Source organism: Chelonoidis abingdonii, chromosome 5, assembly GCF_003597395.2.
Source record: "Chelonoidis abingdonii isolate Lonesome George chromosome 5, CheloAbing_2.0, whole genome shotgun sequence".
NCBI lineage: Eukaryota > Metazoa > Chordata > Testudines > Testudinidae > Chelonoidis > Chelonoidis abingdonii.
In genome coordinates this window covers 140979306-141003246 of record NC_133773.1, presented here as the reverse complement: position 1 = coordinate 141003246, position 23941 = coordinate 140979306, and the positions used below count along the sequence as shown (strand labels likewise).

Here is a 23941-nt window from a genome sequence, read left to right as displayed (position 1 = left end):
CAGTCCAGACGCAACTGGCCAGGGGCTGGGCGCAGCGTGCGTGCTGCTGGTCCCCGCAGCAGGCCTGGGCTCGGGGGCTTCATGGGTGCCAGAGCCACAGCTGCTGAGCTTGGCCAGCGGCTGCTTCCTCCCCCTGCGGCAGTGGGAGCTGCAGCAGCGGCTGCTCCCGAGTCCTGCTACCCAGGTGCGGAAAGCAGCCGCCGCCTGGCCCTGCGGGCCGCCCCTTACTCTCCCTCCAGGTACCACGCCCGAGTCCTGCCTGCTCGGGGCCAGGCCGGACTCACACTCACCCTGGCCCCGTGCTCCCCTGCGTCTCCTGGGCCTCCCTCCAGCGCTTGCAGAGGGTGGAGGAATCGGGGGGGGGGGGGGGGATTTTTTTTTTTTTTTTGCTCTGCTGCCATTTTTTCCCCCTCTGCCAGCCTCTCCCCCTCCCACTTGCCTCGATATTTGACCTGGGTGATCTGGTCACCCTAGATGGGGAGTACAAAGGAACAATGAGGCAATTCGGTCAGCATGACAGGCGGTACTCTGCACACCAGCAGCCTGACCAGTTTTGTAGGCTTCATGGAAGGAGAGTTTTGAGAAGGGATTTTGAAGGAGGACAATGGAGGCAGCTTTATGGAAGTTTATGGGAGCTCTCTCCCAGGGGCAACAGATTCGTCTTAAAAGTGAGAGGCTACAAGGCCTTGCCCCATCCATGGCCCTGCCCTGTCCTTTTATTATTTAAGGCAGCAGGTGTAAAACAAATAAGGAAGTTCTTTACTTCACGCAGCGCACAGGCAACTTGTGGAACTCCTTATCTGAGGAGGTTGTGAAGGCCAAGACTATAACAGTGTTTAAAAGGGAACTGGATACATTCATGGAGGTTAAGACCATTAATGGCTATTAGCCAGGATGGGTAAGGAATGGTGTCCCTAGCCTCTGTTTGTCAGAGGATGGAGATGGATGGCAGGAGAGAGATCACTTGATGATTACCTATTAGGATCACTCCCTCAGGGGCACCTGGCATTGACCACTGTCGGTAGACAGGCTACTGGGCTAGATGGACCTTTGGTCTGACCTAGTAAGGCCATTCTTATGTTCTCATGTTATGTGCTATTCCCCCTGAGGCCAAACTAGAAGCTAGGGCTGCATAGCTCAGTGGTTTGAGCATTGGTCTGCTAAATCCAGGGTTGTGAGTTCAAACCTTGAGGGGATCACTTAGGGGTCTGGGGCAAAAATCAGTACTTGGTCCTGCTAGTGAAAGCAGGGAGCTGGACTCAATGATCTTGTGAGGTCCCTTCCAGCTCTAGGAGATTGGTATATCTCCTATTATTATTTTATTATTAGAGCAGGCCAGGAAGCCATGGACCCCCCACCTGCCCGGGGGTGGGTGGGGGCCTGAAAGCAACCCCTGACCCATGTCTCTGCCCAGGTCAGGTGGAGGGTCCACAGCTGCCCGGGCTTCCCCGGCTGCTATCTACCCTGGTGGGGCTCCAGTTTCCAGCCTGGCTGGGTGGCAGGGCCTTGAGGGGAAGAAGACAGGGAGGGGGCCAGCCTGTGGCGAAAAGTGGATGGGCCAGGCCCGTCCATTCTCAAAAGTGAATAAGTGATGCTAAGAATGACGGAGATTGACTTGGAAGTGAAGACAAGCAGCTTCTGTTGGATGTGATAAAAAAAGGGGGGAGGGGATCTGGCGGAGGGATGCAAAGAGAGGGGTGATCGGGTCAAAGTGACGAGCTAGGAAAATGATCTTTGCAGCAGCCTTCTTACTGGCTGCAAGTAGGGCAAAATTGCATGTGTCAAGACCAGAGAGAAGGAAGTTGCAGTAATCAAGACCTAGGTTCCTACCAAATTCACGGTCCATTTTGGTCAATTTCACAGTCATAGGATTTTAAAAATCATAAATTTCATGATTTCAGCTATTTAAATCTGAAATTTCATAGTGTTATAACTTTAGGGATCCTGAAACAAAAGGATTTGTGGGGGGGGGGTCGCAAGGTTATTGTAGGGGGGTTGCAGTTCTGCTACCCTCACTTCTGCGCTGCTGGCGGCGGCGCTGCCTTGAGAACTGGGCGGCTGGAGAGAAGTACTGCTGCCCTTACTTCTGTGCTGCTGCTGGCGGCAGCGCTGCCTTGAGAGCTGGGCGGCTGGAGAGTGGTAACTGCTGCCCTTACCTCTGGGCTGCTGCCTGCAGAGCTGGGCCCTCAGTCAGCCGCTGCTGCTCTCCAGCCGCCCACTCTCAAGGCAGCACAGAAGTTAGGGTGTCCATACTGCCCCCCCCCCCCGCAAAATAACCTTGTGACCTCCCTGTAACTCCTTTTTGGGTCAGGACCCCTGTCATAAATAGATAGTTAAGGATTAGTGTCTCTTTTACCTGTAAAGGGTTAACAAACTCAGTGAACATGGCTGACACCTGACCAAAGGACCAACTGGGGGACAAGATACTTCTAAATCTTGATGGAGGGAAGTATTTGTTTGTGCTTTTGGGGTTGTTCTTTGTTCTCTCTTGGGATTGAGAGGAGCCAGTCGTGCAACCAGTTTTCTCCAATCTTTCTGAAACAGTCTCTCATGTTCAAAATAGTAATAGCTGGAAGGCGGACTAGTCTTTTTGTTTGTTTTCTTTATTTGCAAATGTGTATTTTGCTGGAAGGATATTTTACCTGTTTGCAGTAACTTATGCTTAGGCCAGCGGGGAGGGAATCCCTCTGGTCTATGTAAAGCTGAGACCCTGTAAACATTTTCCATCTTGATTTTACAGAGATAATTTTTACTTTTTCTTTCTTTAATTAAAAGCTTTTCTTTTTAAGAGCCAGACTGGTTTTTTTTCCTTGTGTAAGACCCAAGGGGATTAGGTCTGAACTCACCATGGATAGGTGGGGAGGAGAGGAGGGGGGAGGGAAAGGTTAATTCCTCTCTGTTTTAAGATTCAAGGAGTTGAATTACAGTGATCTCTCAGGGTAAACCAGAGAGGGGAAAATCTGGGAGGAGGAAGGAGGGGGAATGGTTTATTCCTCTTTGTTTTAAGACCCAAGGGATTTGGGTCTTGGGTTCCCCAGGGAAGGTTTCTGGGGGACAGAAAGTGTACCAAACACTATATTTTCGTTGGTGGCAGCGTTATCAGATCTAAGCTAGGAGTTAAGTTTAGAGGGGTACATGCAGGTCCCCACTTTCTGGACGCTAAAGTTCAAAGTGGGATTAAGACCTTGACAACCCCCAATTTGAGAAACGCTGGTCTCCCCTGGGAAATCTGTATCGTATAGGGTAAAAGCACACAAAAGACCAGATTTCATGGTCCGTGACGCATTTTTCATGGCCGTGAATTTGGTAGGGCTCTATGGAGACCCAAGATGATGAGATCTTGGACAAGAGTTTTGGTCGTGTGGATGGAGTCAGCCCCATTCCAACTCCTTCTCCAATGTCCTTGCCACAGCTCTGCCCCTTCCCTGTCCTATTGGACCCCTTCCCCAAATTCCCACCCAGCCCTGCCTCTTTCCAGAGCCTGCCGCGTTCCCCCTCCTCCCCCCACCCTCCCAGTGCTTGCTGTGCGAAACAGGTGTTTTGCAGCGCAAGCACTGGGAGCTAGGGGGAAAAAGCAGGTACGTGACACGCTCAGGGGAGGAGGCAGACGCAGAGGTGAGCTGGGGCAGGGCAGCAGTGAAGGAGCTGCCTGTGGATGCAGAGCACCCACCAGTTTTTCCCTGTGGGTACTCCAGCCCTTCAGCACCCACGGAGTCGGCACCTATGGTTGGTGGTGTGATGTCTCCAGCGACTGAGAGAAAGGAGGTCTTGCAGGGGGCTTGGGGCAGATTAGTCAGATCCACTTCCCCCATGGACTCTGCAGGCCATCATTTCAGGTTCTGCAGGTGACCTTTGCCCTAGAGCATCCCAGGTAAAGAGGAAAGTCTCTGCTTGAGGTTCCCCCATGGAAAAACTAAAGCCTCAGGGGGCAGGGGGGGAGGTAACTTAACACTTACTGTGTTCTAGTTGTGTTGAGAAATGCAGCTGGTTTCCTATCCAACAGTTGAAAGCAGAGCAGGTCACGCCCACTAGACCCCCTTCCTTTCACGTGTGGTGCTTTGCCGATCTACTCACCGATGGAAATGGTTTAACAACAGAGTAAGAAAGCCAGTTTGAGCCACATTTTGGCCTTTTTCAAGCAAGAGATCGTTGTCAGCTTCCCTGGAGCCTGAAAGCCAAACCTCGGAGTGGAGTGCTGCACAGAGGGGTATAGATAGAGCTAGTGACCCAGCTGTAGGGTGACCATATTTCCCAAAGGGAAAATGGGACATTGCGTGGGGTTAGCCCAAGTCCCCCCATCTCCTGCGCACGGGGCTGGCCAGAGCTGCTCTCCCGAGCCCAGCCCTCCACATGCACACGGGGCTGGTGTTGTTCGCCCCAGCCCTGCCTACCCCCGCCCACGTCTGCCACCCTCCCACCCCCAAGTGAGGCTGGCATCACCGCTAACTGCCCACCCCCGCATGGTCCTCTGCACCCTGCTTTTTTGACAAAAGTGGGCATTGGTTCCATTCGCTCTTCCCAACTGATCAAGGCTTAAAAAGGGACTGTCCCGGTCAAAACGATCTATATGGCATGGATGGCGGGTATCATAGGCTGGGGTAAGCCTCCAGCCAGGTGTGGCCCCACCCACACTCCACCCTCATTCCCCCTCCTGCTTCCCACTCTGAGGGTGGCTCTTCCCCCGTGCCGTGGCCCCAGCTGGGGCTGCACTGCCCAGTCTCCCAGGGCTCTGGGGACTGGGGCCACGCTGCCTGGCTTCCCGGGGTGGGGGAAGAGGGGCTGGGGGCTGCACTGCCTGGCCTCCCGGCACTCCGGGGCTAGGGGAGCTGAGGCCGGGCTACCCAGTGCTCTAGGGTTGGGGGTGCTCTGGGGCTGGGAGCGCTAGCCTGGGGCAAGGGCCAGCAGCTGCAGTGATCTCCGGTGGGAGGGAGGTAGAAGGTGCGGGGCCTCGGGTGGAAGGAGCAGAGCTGGGAACTCGAGACAGTGGTTCACCCGCCACCCAGGCTGCATGGTCACCCTGCCCAGGTCTGTAATACCAGGGGGTTCTGTAAGTGAGGGCTGAGACACGTCAGGTGCTCCGCACTGGAATAGCAGGGGAACTGCAGGTCAGGATTAAGATGCATTGGCACAGCAGGGCTGGAAAGGCAGGAATGCTGTAAATCAGGACTTGATTAGGTTTTGCTTCCCACTGCATGTGACCCGGCTTAACTCAGTGTTGTGAGCCCCTTATTTTCTCTGAGCAGCAGATTGACTCGCACGTCCATTAAACGCCACTGAATCTTTGTTTTCTCTGCTTCTATTTCCTTTGGGACACATTTTTCTAATAATATTTACATATTTAAAAATCCCTTCATGTTTAATTGACTAAAAAAGGAAGCCAATCTGAAACTGACTTGCAGAGGCTTTTCTTTCATATGTACGTACCCAGGAGGCTTCCTAGAAGCCTTTATAAAAATCAGTTGTGGAACCGTATACCCAGGGAATTCACACAGCATAGCATTTACTCAGCATCTGTTGAGCAAGTCTATGTTTAGGCGCTTCAGTATTTGGAGACGCATTACCAGATGCCATGTGCTGTCATCAGAACATAAAAACTGCTCCATTGCAGCACATGAAAGGTCCCCAATGCTGTCAGTGGCAGTGCCAGGTAATTCAAAGAAAGCTGTAAACTTGCCTTGTAATGCACCGGTGGTAATTGCACAGTGCTGTGCATCAAGGAGGCAATTTCTTCCTGACCCCAGCTGGTGATCAGCATGTGCCCTGAAGCATGAGGTTTGATAGCCCTTTTATCCCAGCTAGTGCAGATCTTATCCATATAAATGTCTAATTCCCCCCCCAGTGTTTGTTTGTTTTTAAAACTTACTAAGCTATTTGCCTCAGTAATATTCTGTGGCATCAGTCAGTAAGATGGCACATTAGGGTCCTTGGAGTTGATAAAAGGAGAACTCTGATGGACTCAAATTTCCAGCATCCTTAATCTAGACCAGGGGGCTTTTGCTGGGGCTGCGTTTCATTCACTCTATGCTCAGCTAGAGAGAGCAGCATGCGTTGGGAGGAGACACAGTGTTAATAAGTATGAAGGGACACCCAATCTAGGGTAAGGCAATACGCAGCAAAGCTTAGGGATGGCTGTCTGGAAAGCAGCAAGTTCAGAAAACCCTCGGGGGGATAGAACGCTGGGTGCGTAGTGAATGAAAATGGCTACCATCACATGTGTATTCGTGGAGTCTGTCCAGTTCCTTGTATACCCGGGCCCCTCATTGGCAGCAGAGAGGCCAAGAACTGAGACCAAAGAGCTCTCTCGCCCATAGAAACTAACCCACCCAGGCCAAAGTTGAGATTCATTTTCAAGGGGTAGCCTTGGTGAAATCTTCTTTGTCCTGTGCCGGGGATAAGGATAGGACTTGGCTCCCCAGGGTTGTTGATCTGACCTCTTCCCCCAGCTCGTAAGATACTGAGCGTTACTCTGGGGAAATGGACTCGCTATAAGAATATGCCTCATGGAGACCCATAATGCAAACGCTGTTCTGCAGACTCCGGCTTTTGCACTGAGACATGTTCCTAACACAAATCTCAGGAGCCAGAGCTACCTTATTATGCTGGGGTTCAACTTATCTTCCTTTCACCTCAGGTATGAATGTGTTGGAGAGTTCTCCGTACGAGCCATTCGTCAGGGGCTTTGACTATGTCCGGCTGGCATCCATCACCGCAGGTAGGTGGGCTGGAGCACACTCTCCTACTTGTTAGCCAAAGCAGGGTGCTCGGTGGGAGGGGGCCCGCAATCCAGATCTGGGAGGGACGGACTGACTAGGCTCTCCCTGCCCTACCACAGTCTGTTGTGCTGCACGGCCCCCTCTTGCATTGTCTGTGCTGAGAATTTTCATGCTAAGCTGCTGAGACAAGAGCAGGTTTCCAGGGGAGGCACTTTATATGATTGGACCAGGGCCATAAAGAGCGAGGGACCAGGGCAGAGATAGGCAAGGGCTGGATAGGCAGCCTTGGAGGCTCCCCCAGCTGAGGTAGAAAACGGCATGACTCTGGGAGAAGAGCCCTGGCTAGAAGAACCCTGTTCTCTCGGCGCCCATCCCCTTCAGGGCAGACGGCTGGCCAGATTTTTACAAGAGATCAGCACCCATTGGCCCCATTCAGGGGCCTCAATGGAAGCAGACATCTTTGGTAAATCTGGCCCCATGCCTGCCTGATGGAGCAATGGGATCCAGATACAGATCAGGACAGGGGCACCGGAATGGGGGTGGGGCCTGGACCCATCAGTTTTAAAAGTGGGGGGGCTATGCCCTCCCACCTGTTACTGGCTATAAGGGTGAGCAATATGGGGGAGGGGCAGAGGGGAGCGGGGCCTCAGGTGAAGGAGGGGCTGTGATGCGTTTCCTCTTACCCGGGGTTTCACTTGGAACTGGGGTACCTCTGAGCCTGCCTGACTCACCAGTCTGGGCTCCCTTTACACTGCACGGCTGTGCAGTCTGCCAAACCCTCCCCCAGGCTTCAGATTGCACTTTACCAGCACACGTACAGGTGCGGACATACCAAGCTGCCACTACACACAGATGCTGAGATCAGCTCTGCTTGGCAGGGCTCAGCTAAGGAACTTCCCAGTTACCCAAGTGCACCCCCCCTTGAGAGTAAACCCCAAAATTGTACCCTCTTGCGCTGCACAGAGATCGGTACAGCATAAGTTCATGAAATTCGCCCCCTCCCTCAATGTGGAGAAAGACATGCAACAGCTTTGTGCCCCCGCAGTTATGAATTCCACACACTGGTTTTAGACCAAAAAAACCCCCAAGTTTATTAACTACAAAAGATTTTAAGTGATTATGAGGGATAGCAAACAGTTCAAAGCAGATTACCTAGCAAATAAACAAAATGCAATCTAAGCTTAATATACTAAAGAAATTGGTTATAAGTAGCAAATTCTCACCCTAAATGTTATTTTATGCAGATTTCAGAGATCCTTGAGGGCAAGCTACACTTGCTTGCAGCTTAAAACTCCAGTTATTCCTTTCACAGGCTAGAAAACTCTTTAGCCTGAGTTCAGCCCTTCTCCCCTAGTTCAGTCTTTTGTTTCTTAGGTGTTTCCAGCAACCTTCTTTCTTGGGCGGGAAGTCAGTGAAGAACGAATCACAATGATGTCACGCCACTGCCTTCAATAGCTTTGGCATGTGGTGGGAACCCTTTATCTCCCAGTTTGATTCCCATGCCTGGTCAGTGGAAAAACACTAATATTATGATGGAGTCCAGTACCAGGTGACTTGGTCACATGTCTGTAGAGCCATAGCAGCCATAACTCGGAGGCTGTTGGTAACGTCCTCAGGAAGGTTTCCCAGTGGGAGTTTCCTACTGGGTTCCCTGATGGCCCTTCCCAGCCAGCCATCTAGACTGATTGCATTCTGTCTAATGGGCATTCCCCAGGTGTAAACGTAAACACATTTGTAATAGATGCATAGACAATATTCCTAACTTCAGATACAGAAATGAGACATGCCTACAAATAGGATAATCACATTCAGTAAATCATAACCTTTTCAATGATATGTCACATGACCTATCTTATACAAAATACATCATAATTATGCCATACTCATTTTGTAATAATTTTACTATGAAGAATATGGGACGTAATGCCACAAGGGTGTGGGAGCAGGGCCTTGGGGGAAGGGGCGGGACCTCGAGGAAAGGGGAGGTGCAGGGACAGGACCACAGTTTTGGCACTGGTGGCTCCCTCCACACTTTTAGGAAGCTTCTGTTGCCCCTGGATCAGGGCTGTGAGGCACTGTAGCAGGAACAGCTAATATTGTCGATGGTACTAACTGAGACACCAATGCCGCAAACATTAACGCATGTGCTTAATTTGCACAGGCAAATACCCTGATTGGCTCCACTTTGGTTACTCCCATGTGAGAAGTGAAGCGCACGTGGAAGCAGTTCAGGACAGAATCCTTGTTCAGTAGTTTGCCAGTTCCATGATGAGTCCTATGGGGCTCTCTCCCATATAAGTAGACTCTCAGTACACTGGGATTTTTATGCATGGTCAATGCCTTGCCATTTTTTTGAAAGTGGGATGAAACTGGATGGGTAGCAAAGAAAACCAGACTCAGAACAGAAGACCAGTAATGAAGGATTCAGAACCCAAATCTGTATCAAAGAGGTATTGAAAAACCTGTCTCGGGTTTTTACATTTTTACTTGTATTACTCCCTGGTGATACCATTAGTCATAGCATAGATCTGCTTCTCACTATGTGTCTGTGCAGCACCTAGCACAGCAGGGGCCTGGTCTACTCTGGGACCTCACCACTCCTGCCAACCTACTACTAAAATGCAAAGGAACATGCTGCAGCATATATCATTACAATACCTCAGGGCAGAGTCATATCACCAGATATTTTTAACCAGATTTTACATAAATAATGTATTATGGCCACTAAAAAACATACAAATGTAATTACATCTGTCTACTCTAATTATAGCGGTGATTTTAAAAGTGTGTCCTACATTGTTCTGTGGGTGGAGGAGAAAGCTAGCATATTCAAAATGAGATTTAGGGCTTGTCTATGTTACCCGTTGGATTGACGGGCAGCGATCAATCCAGCGGGGGTTGATTTATCAAGTCTAGTCTAGACGCAATAAATCAACCGCCAAGCACTCTCCCATCGACTCCGGTATTCCACCAGGGCAAGAGGCACAGGCGGATTTAACAGGAGAGTGAAAACACCGCAGTAGGTAGATCTAAGTATGTTGACGTCAGCTACATTATTCACGTAGCTAAAGTTGTGTAACTTAGATCGATTTTCCCTCTCCATTATAGACCAGGCCATAGACTGCAAGAATAATATAGTGTTTGCTATACCCCAAACTGTGGGTAGTGTAAAATGGCATAACAAGGCTCATCTCTATGTATTGTTAAACAAGTCTACGCCATAGTATATCTACAGCAAAAGGTGCGTCCACCAAAACAAAAAAAACCCCTTCAACATCATTATAACTCAAAGTTAAACTTTTTATTCAAGTTAAACATTGTAGGCCAAAACAATTCAGCTAACATCAGGGATATTGCATAGCTTCAAGAGAAAGCAAAGTATCACAGTCAATTGTTCTCTCAGGTCATCTTGCAATTCACAGCAAGATTGAAATTGACCTCTTCAATATTTTTCAGATAAGGAGTGGCTGGTTTCAATGACTCACCAAAGAGTTTTTTTGTCTTGATATTGCATCCTAAATTTAGCAAGAGACTTGGCTTATTCCTCCATAAAATCTTCTCTAATTGGCATAAAGTCCCTCCTGCTTCGAGTCTCAAGTTGACAGAGATGAAAAAATTTGTCTTCAAATTCTTTTTCTTTGCAGCCAGAAGGAATCTCACTTTATCTCTTTTATCACATAAGGAGATTTGTGAAGTCTCAGATGAATCGCCTGACCACTCCTAGCAGGGATTCTCCTGTATAAAAGGAATCATCTTGCATGCTTCAATCAAGTAATTTAACGTCAAAATCAGGAAGATATGGATATTTTTCCCCCTCACCGATCCCTAATATTTGCAGATAATGTGATTTTTATCTGATTTCCAAGATCTCTCCTTTCCTTTCCAAGACAGTGTTAGTCCCAAGTAACCACAGTATTAGTATTTTGAAGCATTCTCCTTCATGGCTTTGTGCGTCTGTTGACCTTCCTTGCGGGAGTAATGGCATTGCTTTGTGCACTCTTCTATCCAGATTGCTAGTCACTGAGACATTCTTTACTTGAGATTCTGCTCTTTACTTGCACTGGTGTACATCAAGGGTGGTTTTGCTGAGGTTAATGCAGTCACACCCTTTAGAATTGAGTGGAAATGCACTGACTCTGCATTTCCTGGTAGAGACATCAAGGTTTGAAAGGCATTGGATTTGCTCTGACTTTTCTTCCAATGATTGATCTCAGGCTGGGGAATATTATTATTATTTGTAATTTATATTATCACAGTGCCTAGGTGCCCCAGTCAGTTATCTGCTCTTTGCAAAGTAGGCCCCATCAGTCCACCAAATCCTCTGTAGGCCTTGACTGATAACATCCTCCAGTGGCTTGTTCTTGAACATTGGCTTCTTCAGTCATTCACCTTTCTCTTCGCTGTAGCTCCTGGACAATTACAATCATGTAGCATTCACAGCCCTCCAGTTGTTTCCATGATGTTAGTTTGGTCACACTGGTGAAAGTCCTCCGAAGCAGCCTTGAAGCACAGTCTCCATGTTGGAAACTAAGCTCGCTCGCACACACACCATCAGAAAGCCTTGTGCTGCTACTGGTCTGCAAACTTCAGTAAGTCCTCAGAACAGTGCAATTCCCAATGGAGATGACTCAAATCACCACCAGGTTTGGCTCCTATCGGCTAGGATGTATGGCTACAACACCTGAAATCAGGGTGGGCTCAGGTTGTGACCCCGCCCAGAGCCAGCAACTTTCCCGGACCTGGGTCACTGTGGTTTGCATGGGCTTGACTTCCATCCTCTGCCACCTCTAGCAAACTCTCCCCTTTCCCCTGGGCCCCATGTCCATCCCCAGCCTTGACCTTCGATGACGTCTGAGGAGGTGGGGGAGTGGTCGTTCCTGTCTCCACTCATATGTGATGCAGGGTGGCCCCTTCCCCAGCTTCCAGGGTGGGAGCACGTCGTAAAGGCTGAGCTTCCTCCACTCTCAAATGCTGGAGTATGCAGTGTCCCAGAAGCCTTCCCTAGCAACCGCGCAGCAGGGTTTATGGGATGTCCAGTGGAGCATATGGTCACCATGGAATCCCAGTAGACATCCGGTGGCTGGGTGTCAGGGTTCCTGGGGTCTGCTCGCAGCTCTGTGTGACCTGGGGCATTTCACCTCTGTACTTCTACAAGTGGGAATTAATGGGCCCATTCAAGCCAGTATCCTGGGCAGTACCTGAGGCTAAAGCTGGCAGAAGAATAATCCAGACAGGCAGCAAGAATTCCTTCCTGGCCCCTGGGTGGTGATTTGACACTGTAGCATGGGGTTAGATGAACTTAGCTGAGGTTGTTTATCTACGGATGTTATCACTGCTCATGAAATTCTCCAGCCTTTCTTTAAATCCAGCTCCACTCTTTGACCCTCTGACCTTTGGAAGCTGCAAATCCCACAGTCTGGTTACGTACTGCCCAGAGAAATATCTCTCTGCATTGCCCTGCCCCTGACCTCACCAAGCAGCCCCCTTGCGCTCGGATGAGGGGGGCAGGAAAGAAACAGATTCTTTCTGTAACTGATCTGCACTCAAATTCCTGCAAACTCTCCACTTTTCAAGGCTATACTCTGCTGGCTTCTTCCCACCCTACCATACATCTCAACCTCCCGCTCCTCATTCTGCCAGCCACCGCAGCCCCTTTCACTCACATGTCTCTTGTTCTCCCACAAGCCAACATCTTCCATGCTGCCCTGCAAGCGTGGGAAACCTTCCCTGAACCAACTTATGCAGCCACTACCCTGTCCTCTGTCAGAACCTTTCTCAAAGTCATCCCAACTGCGGCACCATCCTCCAGCTAACGGCTGGGCAGGTGGCCTATTGCTTGTCTCTCTTGTCCTCTTGTCTTATGAAAGACTCTAGTGCCTCTAATCTGCACACTTTTCGGTGAACCTTTGTGACCTTGCAGGCCTGTCTCTGTCAGGCTCCCATCTCCCCCACCCCTGTTGAATTCTGCATCCACTTTTGGGTCTTGATTCTGTTTAAATTGTGAGGGCATTGGGCAGGGACTGTCTTTCATGGTGTGTGTTTCACAGCCGGTGGGAGAGGAAGGATGCTTGAGCAGTTTGGATGCTAGCTTGGGACTCAGGAGATGTGGGCACAGATCTCTGCTCTGCCACAGACTCTCTGGGTTACCCTGGGCAAGTCACTAAGTCTTTCTGTGCCTCAGTTTTCCATCTGTACAATGGGAATAATAATCCTGCCCTGCCTCACGGGGGTGTGGTGAGGAGTAATACATTTAACAGTGGGAAGGTGCTCAGATATGAGGGTGTCTAAGTACCTTGCACTACAGTGAGGCTGTAATTCTGAATGGGTCCTTTCAGTGCTACTGTGCCACAAAAGGGGTCTTGCTAGTCTCCGCAAAGTCCAGCCCCACGCATTACTCCCAGGGAAGGCACCATAGTCTGAAATAGCATTTTTAGCACAGAGTCACAGAAAACTGGGGCTTTGGTTAAGCCCGTTACAGAAATAGGGGTCAGTCATGGGGGGGGGGAATTCTGGCCTCACTGGAGTCCATGGCAAAAGATTTCATCCAGCTAGAGCTGCCCTTTGGGAAAATGACACCAATTACGCTCCCATTGTGCCTTGCACTGCACTATAACAAGCCTGCCTCTCACAGCCCTGGCCAGTCCTGGGAGACCCACCCCACCCCAGGGGCACAGCCCACACTTGGGAAATACTGGCTTACCCACATGGAATGTTTGCACTTGTCTTAGTGGCAGTAGGTTCTAGATGAGGAATTGCCAGCTTGAATCAGCCCTAAAGTCCATCTAATCCAGTATCCCCTCTCCACAGTGGCCCAATGCTTCTGAGGAAGGGGCAGGAAACACTAGTCTTTGTAAAGAACTCCTCTGCATCCTGCTGCATGCTGTTTCTCAGATACCCACTGCTGGCAGCATCCAATGCCCACCGACATTCACAGGCATCTTCAGTGCTCGCTGGATCAGGCCCCACCGTGCCCTAGTATCCCACACAGCACTGCTGGCAGGGGCAGAGTTCATTAAAGTATCTGGAAAGCAGCTGGACGTGCTCCCTTGAAAGGCGCCACAGAGTGTAAAGTGTTGCGACAAATAATCTTAAGGAGGTCACTTTCTGACCAGTTTACAGTATTTGCAGACTGCCTTCATTTGTCCTGTTGGGGAAAGCAGCGTGGCTTGGGATGCAGCTTGGGCCTGGACGCCTGGGTTCCACTCCCACCTCTGCCAGCCACTGATTCGCTATGTGACTTGTTCCCTCTCCCTGTGCCTAGGTGTCCCCCTCTGCAATCTAGGGGTGGGGGGCAGTTGTGCTTCCCTGTCTCGCAGGGGAGTTGTGAGGCTTACTTCATGCTTTGCGATCCTGGAACAGGGCAAATCTTTAGACTTGTGGGGTTCTGGGGGAGCAAAATGTTTCCCGAATGGTCTGTGGTGTTACGCACATGATTTTGCAGAAGCCTGGCGTGCATGCATAGCCATGACATGTTACACCAGTTGGAAGAGCTGGCAGTGCCAGGAAAGGTACTGTCAGCAGAGGCTGGGGAAGCTGGCTCTGCAAGGTCCAGGATAGCCGGAGGGGTCAAGAATCTGGCACTGCCAGGTCAGGGATAATCAGCGGGGACTAGCTGGGGGGAGCTGGAACTCACATGTCAGGGATAGCCAGCAGCAGAGGGGAGCATGGGGGCTGGCATTGCCAAGTCTGGGATAGCCAGCAGTCCATCCCCCGCCTGCTGCTGATTGGCACTTTCTCGCTCGTCTCCTCTCTGCCAGTAGCCCTGCCTCCCTAGCAGGAGCTGCTCCTTCACCCTCCAGATGTGACATGCAGCTTCCACATCAGAGTGAGGGGGATGTGTTGAGTGGGAACAAGGGCTCTCAGCATAGTTGGGGAAGTGATATTTGCTTCAATCCAGAGTCTTAACCTGGCCCGTACCTGGCATGTGACCAGAAACTCCCCCTCCTTCCTGGAACAGCGCGTGCTCAGTGAGCTAGTTTTCTAACGGCATCGTCAGGACTAAATGATTAACCCCAGGGTGAATCCCAGCTCTTCTTGCTCCCCAGGCTCTGGGTTAGCTATGGAGCAGCCCTGCTGTCCTCCGAGGGCTCGAGGCCCCTCGGGTGCTGGTGTTGCCATGGCCGTTGCTAAGCTTTGTTGGGGTCTCCTGGTCATGCAGGTTCTGAGAACGAGGTGACACAGGTGAACCGCTGTCTGGACGCCGCCAAGGCCTGCAACGTGGATGAGATGTGCCAGCGGCTGAGGACAGAGTACGTCTCCTTCTGCATCCGGCGCTTGGCCCGGGCCGACACCTGCAACCGCTCCAAGTGCCACAAGGCCCTACGCAAGTTCTTTGACCGCGTGCCCCCTGAGTACACGCACGAGCTTCTCTTCTGCCCCTGTGACGACACGGCCTGCGCCGAGCGCCGCCGACAGACCATTGTCCCCGCCTGCTCCTACGAGTCCAAGGAGAAGCCCAACTGCCTGACCCCCCTGGATTCCTGCCGGGAGAACTATGTCTGCAGGTAACACTCACGCAGCACAGGGGGGCCCAGTCAGCCCCACCCCATGGAAGGCCTGGTCCAACCCACTGAAGCCTGAGGAGAGTCCTTTCAGTGACTCCACTGTGGAAGCTGGCCCTAAAGTGAGATCCTCTGCTCCAGGGGCTAAAGCAAAGGGTTGGCTCGGAGGAGCTCAGGGACAAATGTAGGGTGAGATTCTCATGGTGCATTCTTGAGGCAAATCCCTTGGATTATCCCCCTTTTGCCTCAGGTACTGTAGCTGGAAAGCTGGGAAGTAAAACAGGTTGTATTAATTGCACCTGTTGTTCCGAGGATCCCAAAGCAATTTACAAGCGCTGCCTCCTAAGCCTCTCAGCAGGCCTTTGAGCTTTGTTACCACTAAGGGGTAAACTGAGGAACCAAGGTTATGCAGTGAATCAAGGAGCAGTGCCCAGCCCTGCTGACTGCTAGGCACATGTCTACCCACTAGGCATCACTGTCTCTCTGTGTAGGGAAACAGGAAGTAAGAGCCTCACTGGGAACCGGATGCTTAGCAAGAGGGATAATAGGGGAGAGGTGCACACAGTAACCATCACTAGCAAATGGGATGGGAGCCCTCAGGAACTGTGGCAGACTGCAAGGCTGTTCAGCGGCTTGCACATATCTCCAGCCCCACCTTTAACCCTAGCAGCATTGGCAAGGGAGAAGGCACATGGTCACAGGAAATGGCTCTTGACTGAGACGTCCTTGGCAGGATCGGACTGTGTCTCAAGGCATCTGTTTATGAACCTGCTAAGAGACGTCAGAGCCGGCACTCACATGTTGTCATTGCTGGTGCTGATGTGAAGAATGGGGAATAACTGGCTGAGGCTGGATAGGATGTGTTTGTGTGTGTGTGTGAGAGAGAGAAGGAGAGTGGGAAACTACTGAGTTTTCCTGGGCCAAAAATAATTGTGTGTGGGGGGGGTGGTTTTGGGACCTTTGTCATTTCTCTGCAGAAACCTCTATTAAAAGCCACAAAACTTCAGAAAAGTTTAGCTGGGGAGGATGTGATGTATGGTGTTGTCATAGCATTCTTTCCCAAATCTGAACCTTAGAATCCAGAAAATGAGATACTAGCATGAAATTCTCTAAGCTTAATTACCAGCTTAGATCTGATACACTGCCACCAATCAGGACTCTGAGTGCCTGATAAACTCTGGTCTCCCCAAAACCTTCCCTGGGGACCCCCAAGATCCAGACCCCCTGGATCTTAACACAAGGAAAGTAAAGTAAACTCTTTCCTCGCTAGTGCTATCAAGCTTTCCCCCCCCGGGTTACCCTGGAAGATACTGTGATCCAAACTCCTTGAATCTTAAACCAGAGGCTTTCCACCTCACCAGAGGCAATACAGTTTCAAGCTCCATGAATTTAGACAAAGGGATTCCCTCCTCCCTTTCTCCTTCCCCCACCAATTCCCTGGTGAATACAGACTCATTCCCTTGAGCCTCAACTGGGGGAAAAAAATCAAACAGAATTAAAAGGAAGTTTTAATAAAAAGAAAGAAAAAAGTAAAAGTTATCTCTGTAATCTAGATGGTAAATATTACAGGTTTTTCAGCTTATAGACAATAGAAAGAAAGCTTTCTCCAGCCGAAATACAATTTAAATACTTTCACCAAATACACAGTAAAACTCCACCAGCAGATACACAGTTGCAAATACAGAAAAACAATTAAAAAGACTAAACGTCTTTCTACCTTTGTACTTACAAAATTGGAACAGAAGATTAGAGAGCCTGTAGGTATGGGTGGTCACTCTCAGAGCCTAGAGAGAACAACAAAACCCAAAAACCACAAACAAAGGCTTCCCTCCCTTGAGATTTGAAAGTATCTTGTTTCCTGATTGGTCTCTGGTCAGGTGTTGTGTTCCCTGTTTGTTAACCTTTCCAGGTAAAGAGACATTAACCCTTAGCTATCGTTTATGAAATGCCCCCAAATCGCAGACAGTGGGGAACCTCACTGGCGGTGATTTTTTTTCTACTGTACTTACAAAATTGGAACAGAAGATTAGAGCTGTAGGTATGTGTGGTCACTCTCAGAGCCTAGAGAGCAACAAACAAACCCAAAAACCACAAACAAAGGCTTCCCTCCCTTGAGATTTGAAAGTATCTTGTTTCCTGATTGGTCCTCTGGTCAGGTGTTTGGTTCCCTGTTTGTTAACCCTTTCCAGGTGAAAGAGACATTAACCCTTAGCTATCTGTTTATGACAGGTGTGTGCCAGGCTTCCCACAGCGGCCTTCTGTAAAGAAGCTTTATCACTGCTCCAAGATGCCTTCCCCAGCTCTTTGGTAGAGTTGCTGCTTTGTATGTGTCTGCACTTCAGGCCTGGGGTGCGATCGAACCTTGAGTAGACGTTGAATCTAGCTAGCTAGTGAAGCTGCAGCACCACAGGTTTCAGGGTGGATTAGCTGCCCAGTTACCCCAGGTTCTGCGCAGGCTTGAACAGAGAATCATAGAATATCAGGGTTGGAAGGGACCTCAGGAGGGCATCTAGTCCAACCTCTGCTTAAAGCAGGACCAATCCCCACTAAATCATCCCAGCCAGGGCTTTGTCAAGCCTGACCTTAGAAACCTCTAAGGAAGGAGATTCCACCAGTGTTGAAGTACATGCTGGTGTTCTACTGTCCTGGGACCTGGGCTAGCTGGGTTAAGCTAGCTTGGATATGTCTTCTGAGCTGTAATCACACCCCATGACTGCAGCGTAACCACACCCCTGGAGGGCAAAGAGGTTCACACAAGGCATCCCAAGCCTTTTCAGAGCGGGGACCCACTTCCGTCCCCTAATTCAGCATTGCCAACTCCTGCAATTGTATTGCCAGTGATGGTTTTTGGACAGCCCCATCTGCTGGAATCCAGAGCTTGCATGAGAATCTCAGCATTCATTAAGGTCTCTAGCCTTCATGACTGCAAAGAAAAGCTTGAAAATACGACCCGTGTACTCCGAAGGCCCAGAAATTAGAAGGCAAATAAAATGAACGCAAAATGTTGTTATTTGCGCTGGAAGGGGATTTTAGTGGGGATAGTTGTGTACTTAATGGGGAACACATTTAGTAACAAGACATCTGCCAACCATCCATTTAACCATGTGACCTAATTTCTATAACCCTCTATCCCCCATACCCCGGTTCATCTAGCCTCCTGGTTCGCATCTTGCCCTTGTGGCAAAGTACCTGCCATTAGAGAATGAATGAACTCTCCAGGGCAGGAACTGTGCCATCCCATATGGCTGAAAGCACCCGGTCCATATATGGGCACTGCTGCACTATACATAATTAATGATAGCAATCAGATGGATACATTCCAATTTTACCGTCAAGAGCCATCAGGGTAAAGGGTAAAATTCTCCCTTTAGAGAACATTGGTACTTTGTGTGTGATATAACACCAGCCATTTCCTGAGAGGCAGTGCTGTCTAGTAGTTGGAGCAGGACACTGGGCGTTGGTCCTCCTGGGTTCTATTCCCAGTTCTGCCAGTGACTTCTTGGACAAATCATTTAAAAAGAGGCTGTTGGTGTCTCTTTCCTGGCTGTATGGGGAGGGTGAAATGATGTTTTCAAAAATGCTTTTAGATGCAGGACACTATAATCATGTGCATAGGTGTGTTAACACGTGTGTGTGTGTTAGTTATTATTTTCATTAGCCATTTTCATCCCTAAGGTTCTCAAAGAACTTTACAGATTTTAGAGAGAGAGAGAGAGTCACTTCACCCACCCTGTTGCAGCTCTTTCTGGGGCAGAGCACATTAACCAGTCTGCAGAAGTAGTGCCAAGCACTTGGCTTTTAAAGAGGAGGAATGATAAATAATTTCTCCAATTGAAACTTCAGGGAGAGCAGAACATAATTCCCCACATTGGAATTTGGCTGGGGTGAGCCCCCTTATTTTTGCCAGAAGCACCATAGGAATTTTAATGAGTGGCTAGACCCCCTGGCTTAAGTTTTATCTGAAAGATGGAAAGCCACGGGAGCCAGCAGCCATTAGTCCAGGTACTATAGGATTTCACACAGCTGGCCAGTCAATCTGAAATTTAGCAGTATTGCCCCCTGGGGAAACACAGATAAGCAATGCTGGTGGGGAAAGGGAGGTGCAGAGGGAAACGTGTTGATTTCCTGGAGGATGGGAATGATTATACATCCTTAAAGTAGCACAGCTGTTAATTAGCCAGTTCCTTGATCTCCAAAGGAATAATAAATGTATCCTCTGGAGCCAATGTCCAAAGCAGTGAGGAAATGCGAGATCTGGTCAAAGTCTGCAGAAGGCACAGAAACCAAAACGAAAGCCATGAACAAAAGCACAGCTCTTTACAGAAACATTTAGAGTAAAATAATACTGGGTTAACCCCATTTTATACCCAGCTTTAACCCCTTGAATTCAAAGTGATATGGGTAGTCAGCAACCCTTGTGTACCCACATGCTAGCTTAGAGACTAACACATTTCTTTGGGCATAAGCTTTCGTGGGCTAGACCCCACTTCATCAGATGCCTGGAGTGGAAAATACAGTAGCAAGTATAAATACACAGCACATGAAAAGATGGGAGTTGTCTTACCGAGTGGGGGGTCAGTGCTAATGAGGCCAATTCAATTAGAGTGGATGTGAGCCATTCCCAAGAGTTGACAGGAAGGGATGGGCCTCGTTAGCACTTCAAAAGGTAATTTTCCCTCTGTTGATATTCACCCCTTCTTGTGAACTGCTGGTGCAGAACTCTCTGTCTATATATAGTTTTCTTTCCTGCCTTCAAACCCCCTTAGCCGTTGGATTGCCTGGATCTCCTTCCACCACCCATCCATGCAGTCTAGTATTCAATTGTTATTTGTGCTGCGGTCTTGTCTGGCAGCCTCAGGCAGGGCTTTGGGCCCAATGTGCTAGGTGCTGTACGTACGGAGAAGCAAGAGAGACTTCGTCTCAAAGAGCAGACAGCATAAATGAGAGGGTACGATTTAAGTCACATTTTTCCTCTTGTAGAGGCCAGTTCTGGGCTGTGACACTGCGACATTTAGATTGCACTTGATAAAATATTAGAAGACAGGCTCGGACTGTGGCCCATGGAGCATTTTCAAGGCAGGGCAGCTTTGTGGTATTCAGCCAAGGGATCTGCATTCATTTCACAGACGTCCTGTGCCACAGATTTCTTGTGTGACCTTGGGCAAGCCGATGGGAGTTAGATGCTTAAATACCTTTGAGGATCTGGGCTTTAGTGTCCCTGGCCCTCAATTCCCCACCTGTATAATGGGGCTAATAGCACTTCCATGCCTCACAGGGATGGTGTGAGAATAAACACATTAAAGATTGTCAGGGACTCGGATACCATGGGGATAGGAAGCCATATAAGTCTCTTTGACAGTATTGCTACTATTGTGGATGGTATGTGGCTGAAACTGGAAGGAGAGGTGGTCGAGGGAGGGCAGGGAGGGGAAACTGCTCCATGAGTCAATCTCTCTAATGAGACACCGTTTCCACAGTGAAGAAGTTTGAGAGCCCTGCACTAGACTTCAGAGGACAATCCAGCACCAGCCAGACTGGAGGGGGAAAGTTAGACTGGATGATCCAATAGGCCTTCTGTGACAATCTGGGGATCTGGCTGGACAATCTATGACGTCTGTGGGAGACTATGAACCTCTGTACCTTTATGAGGCTGCAAACTCCATTGTGAAGGTGCAGCCCTTTGTCTTTTCTATTGTCTGTTTGCCCCCAAGCTGGCTGAAATTCCACCAGCTGGTGGCCAAAGAGCAACAGAAGAGTGTCATTGACTTAAAACGATCAACCACGGAAATGTAATCACTGCAGAAAATAAGAGAGCTCCTATCCAGGAGAACTAGTTTGTCAGGGGAGAGGTCACCTTGGCAGTAAAGTCACCTGGCAAAGGTCCCGGCTCACCTGAGGAAGCTGGCAAGGGAAGGGTCACCTGACACAAGAGTCTGGATTGTCATAAAAATGGGGCTGTTTGGCCATTTTCAGCAGTTCAGGCTGATGGAAGCTGATGTAGCTTTATGAGGCAGGGGAATCCTGCCTGCCAGCCTGCCTTCTTGAGCCTGGCAGGGCAGCAGCAACTATATGTGAAAGGAAGCATAGAGTCAAATATAATAATTGACTTAAATGATTCCAAGAGTACCATAGAATCTCTGTGGCTAGAAATTCCATACTTGAATAATAGGAGTATAGCAGTAGGAGTAAACTTCTGACCACCTGACCAGCGTGCTGATAGTGATCGCAAAATTCTCAGGGTGATTAGAGATGCTACAAAAACAGAATACCCAATCATAATGGGGGATTTCAACTATCCCCATATTGACTGGTAAACATGTCACCTCAGGACAGGATGGAGAGAGAAAATATCTAGACACCATTAATGACAGCTTCATGGAGCACTTAGTCCTGGAACCCGGAAGGAGAAAGGCAATTCTTGATTTAGTCCTAAGTGGCGTACGGGATCCGGTCCAAGAAGCTGAACTGCTCAGTAATAGCAACCATCACATGGTTAAATGTAGCATCCTTGTACGGAGGAAAATGCCAAAGAAACCCACCACAGTAGCATTTAACCTTGAAAGGGGGAAGTAAACAAAAATGAGGAAGCTAGTTAAATGGAAATTAAAAAGAACAGTTACAAAAGTAAAATGCCTGCAAACTTTTTAAAAGCACCGTAATAGAGGCTCAATCTAAATGCGTAGCCCAAATCAAACAAAACAGTAAAAGGGCCCCCCAAAACCTCCAGTTAGATACAAAAAGACATCTTTTAAGAATTGGAAGTGAAATCCTACTGAGATAAATAGAAAGGACCATAAACTCTGGCAAGTCAAGTGTAAACGTATAATTAGGCAGGCCAAAAAAAAATTTGAAGAGCAGCTAGAAAAAGACACAAAAACCAACAGCAAAAATAAAAATAAAAAGTAAGTATCTCTGAAGCAGGATGCCTGCCAAATAGTGGGGCCACTGGACAATTGAGGTGCTAAAGGAGCACTCAAGGAAGAGAAGGCTGTTGCAGAGAAGCTAAAGGAATTCTTTTAATCTGCCTTCACTGTAGAGGATGTGAGGGAGATTCCCACACCAGAACCATTCTTTTTAGGTAACAAATCTGAGGTCCAGGTTGAGGTGTCAGTAGACAAGATTTTGGAGCAAATTGGAAAATTAAACAGTAATAAGCCACTAGTGTTGGACTGAGATTCACTTACTCAGCAGAAGGGTCTAACAAATCTTTATTAAGCCAAAACACTCAGCAAGTAGTGATCAGTTTCTCACCAATGGGAAACTCATTGGAACGATCTCATCACAGTTGCCTCCAGCACTGGATAATTTGGTTTCAATTTCCCTTTGTTATACAAACTTATTTATAACTCTTGGTTACCTTTTGTTATGTATTAGTCTCTCCTTTCCACGTTAACTCTCCTCCCCCACCAGTACAGGTTTAGTGTTAGTTCAAACTGGTCATTTCTAGCTTTTTAGTTACTTTCTCTTTTCTTGTTCTCACAAACATGATTATGCTGCGATTTCTTACACATAGGCAATTCTGCTTATGCTTATGCCATTAAACGTTATCAGCACAGACTCTTAAAATCCACAGCAGACCTAAATATGCCTTCGCTCCCAAGACTTCCCACTGAGAAGCCATAGAATCCTTTCCGAGGCTTCATCAAAGCCTGCATTTTGTATACATCTCTTCTCTTCCTAGCTGCCTAACCAAGCTCCTATCCTTCTAAATGGATGCGATTAACACCACTACTAGTTTGATTTACACAAAACCCATTGGTATCATGCATACCCATGGATTTTCCCCAATATCGTTTCCTAACTCCTACCATGGCCCATTTCCCACCAGATCCTATGTCACTTTGAGTATTTCGACTTTCCTGTCGTAAGGTCAACAGACATTCTGGATGTCTTTCCATTAAGGCCTGCATATTTAATGCAATTGTGGTATGACATTGCTTAACTCAGGGGTCCCCAATGCGGTGCATTTGGGCGCCATGGCACCTGTGAGGGCATCTAAATGCGCCCACGTCCTGACCGGCGGTTGAGCATCTGCCGAAATGCTGCAGAAATTCGGCAGCATTTCGGTGGCGACACCTCTGGATGATGCTGCTTGCTGCCGACAAGCGACGTCATCCAGAGGCGTTGCTACTGAAATTCGGTGGCATTTCTGCGGATTCTTGACTGCTGCCATGGTCCTTCATCTGGCGCCTGCCAGACGAAAAGGTTGGGGACCACTGGCTTAGCTGTTTAGCACAGAACCAGTCAGAGGGGCACTGGCTGATACATTGTGGATCTCATGCTGGGGAACTGGAAAAATTGCCTTGTCCTCTGTTCGAATAAGCTTTCTTGGATCTAAGCAGAACATTGGCCAGTCACAATCATATGTTTGTGTCCTATATTGGAAGTGCCCGACCTACCAGGATACACAATATTTGCCTTCTCCAGCTTTTGCCACCTTGGCTTGACCTTGTCCCCATTGCCTCATCCCAACTGTGCTATTTTGGTTTTTTTTGCCAGCATGTGAACCCACATGTCAACAATGTACTCTGCAATACATCACAATGACATAACCAGGTACCACGTCTCTTGGAACAACATGAAGTGTCTGGGGCTTTCCAGACCACCCTCCTTCTCCCTCCTAATCCTTACCACTATCTGAGGATGAGCAACATGTTCTTTTAAGATGTAACCTGCCATGGTAGGTTCCAATGAACTATGGACTGGGCACTATTCACTCTTAATGCC

The 23941-nt window shown here is 48.8% G+C and overlaps 2 protein-coding genes across 2 annotated transcripts in view; one reads left to right on the top strand and one right to left on the bottom strand.

Annotated features, from left to right (window-relative positions):
- The window catches only part of ATRN (attractin), a 427246-nt gene that overhangs the window by 73289 nt on the left and 330016 nt on the right, over window positions 1-23941 (bottom strand). The gene's annotated exons all lie outside the window — the stretch shown is intronic.
- GFRA4 (GDNF family receptor alpha 4) overlaps window positions 1-23941 on the top strand; it is a 145449-nt gene that overhangs the window by 108138 nt on the left and 13370 nt on the right. Inside the window, exons 3-4 of the mRNA XM_032765830.2 lie at window positions 6632-6712; window positions 14872-15217. Coding sequence (XP_032621721.1) covers window positions 6632-6712; window positions 14872-15217 — 427 coding nt within the window. The remainder of the gene's footprint in view (window positions 1-6631; window positions 6713-14871; window positions 15218-23941) is intronic.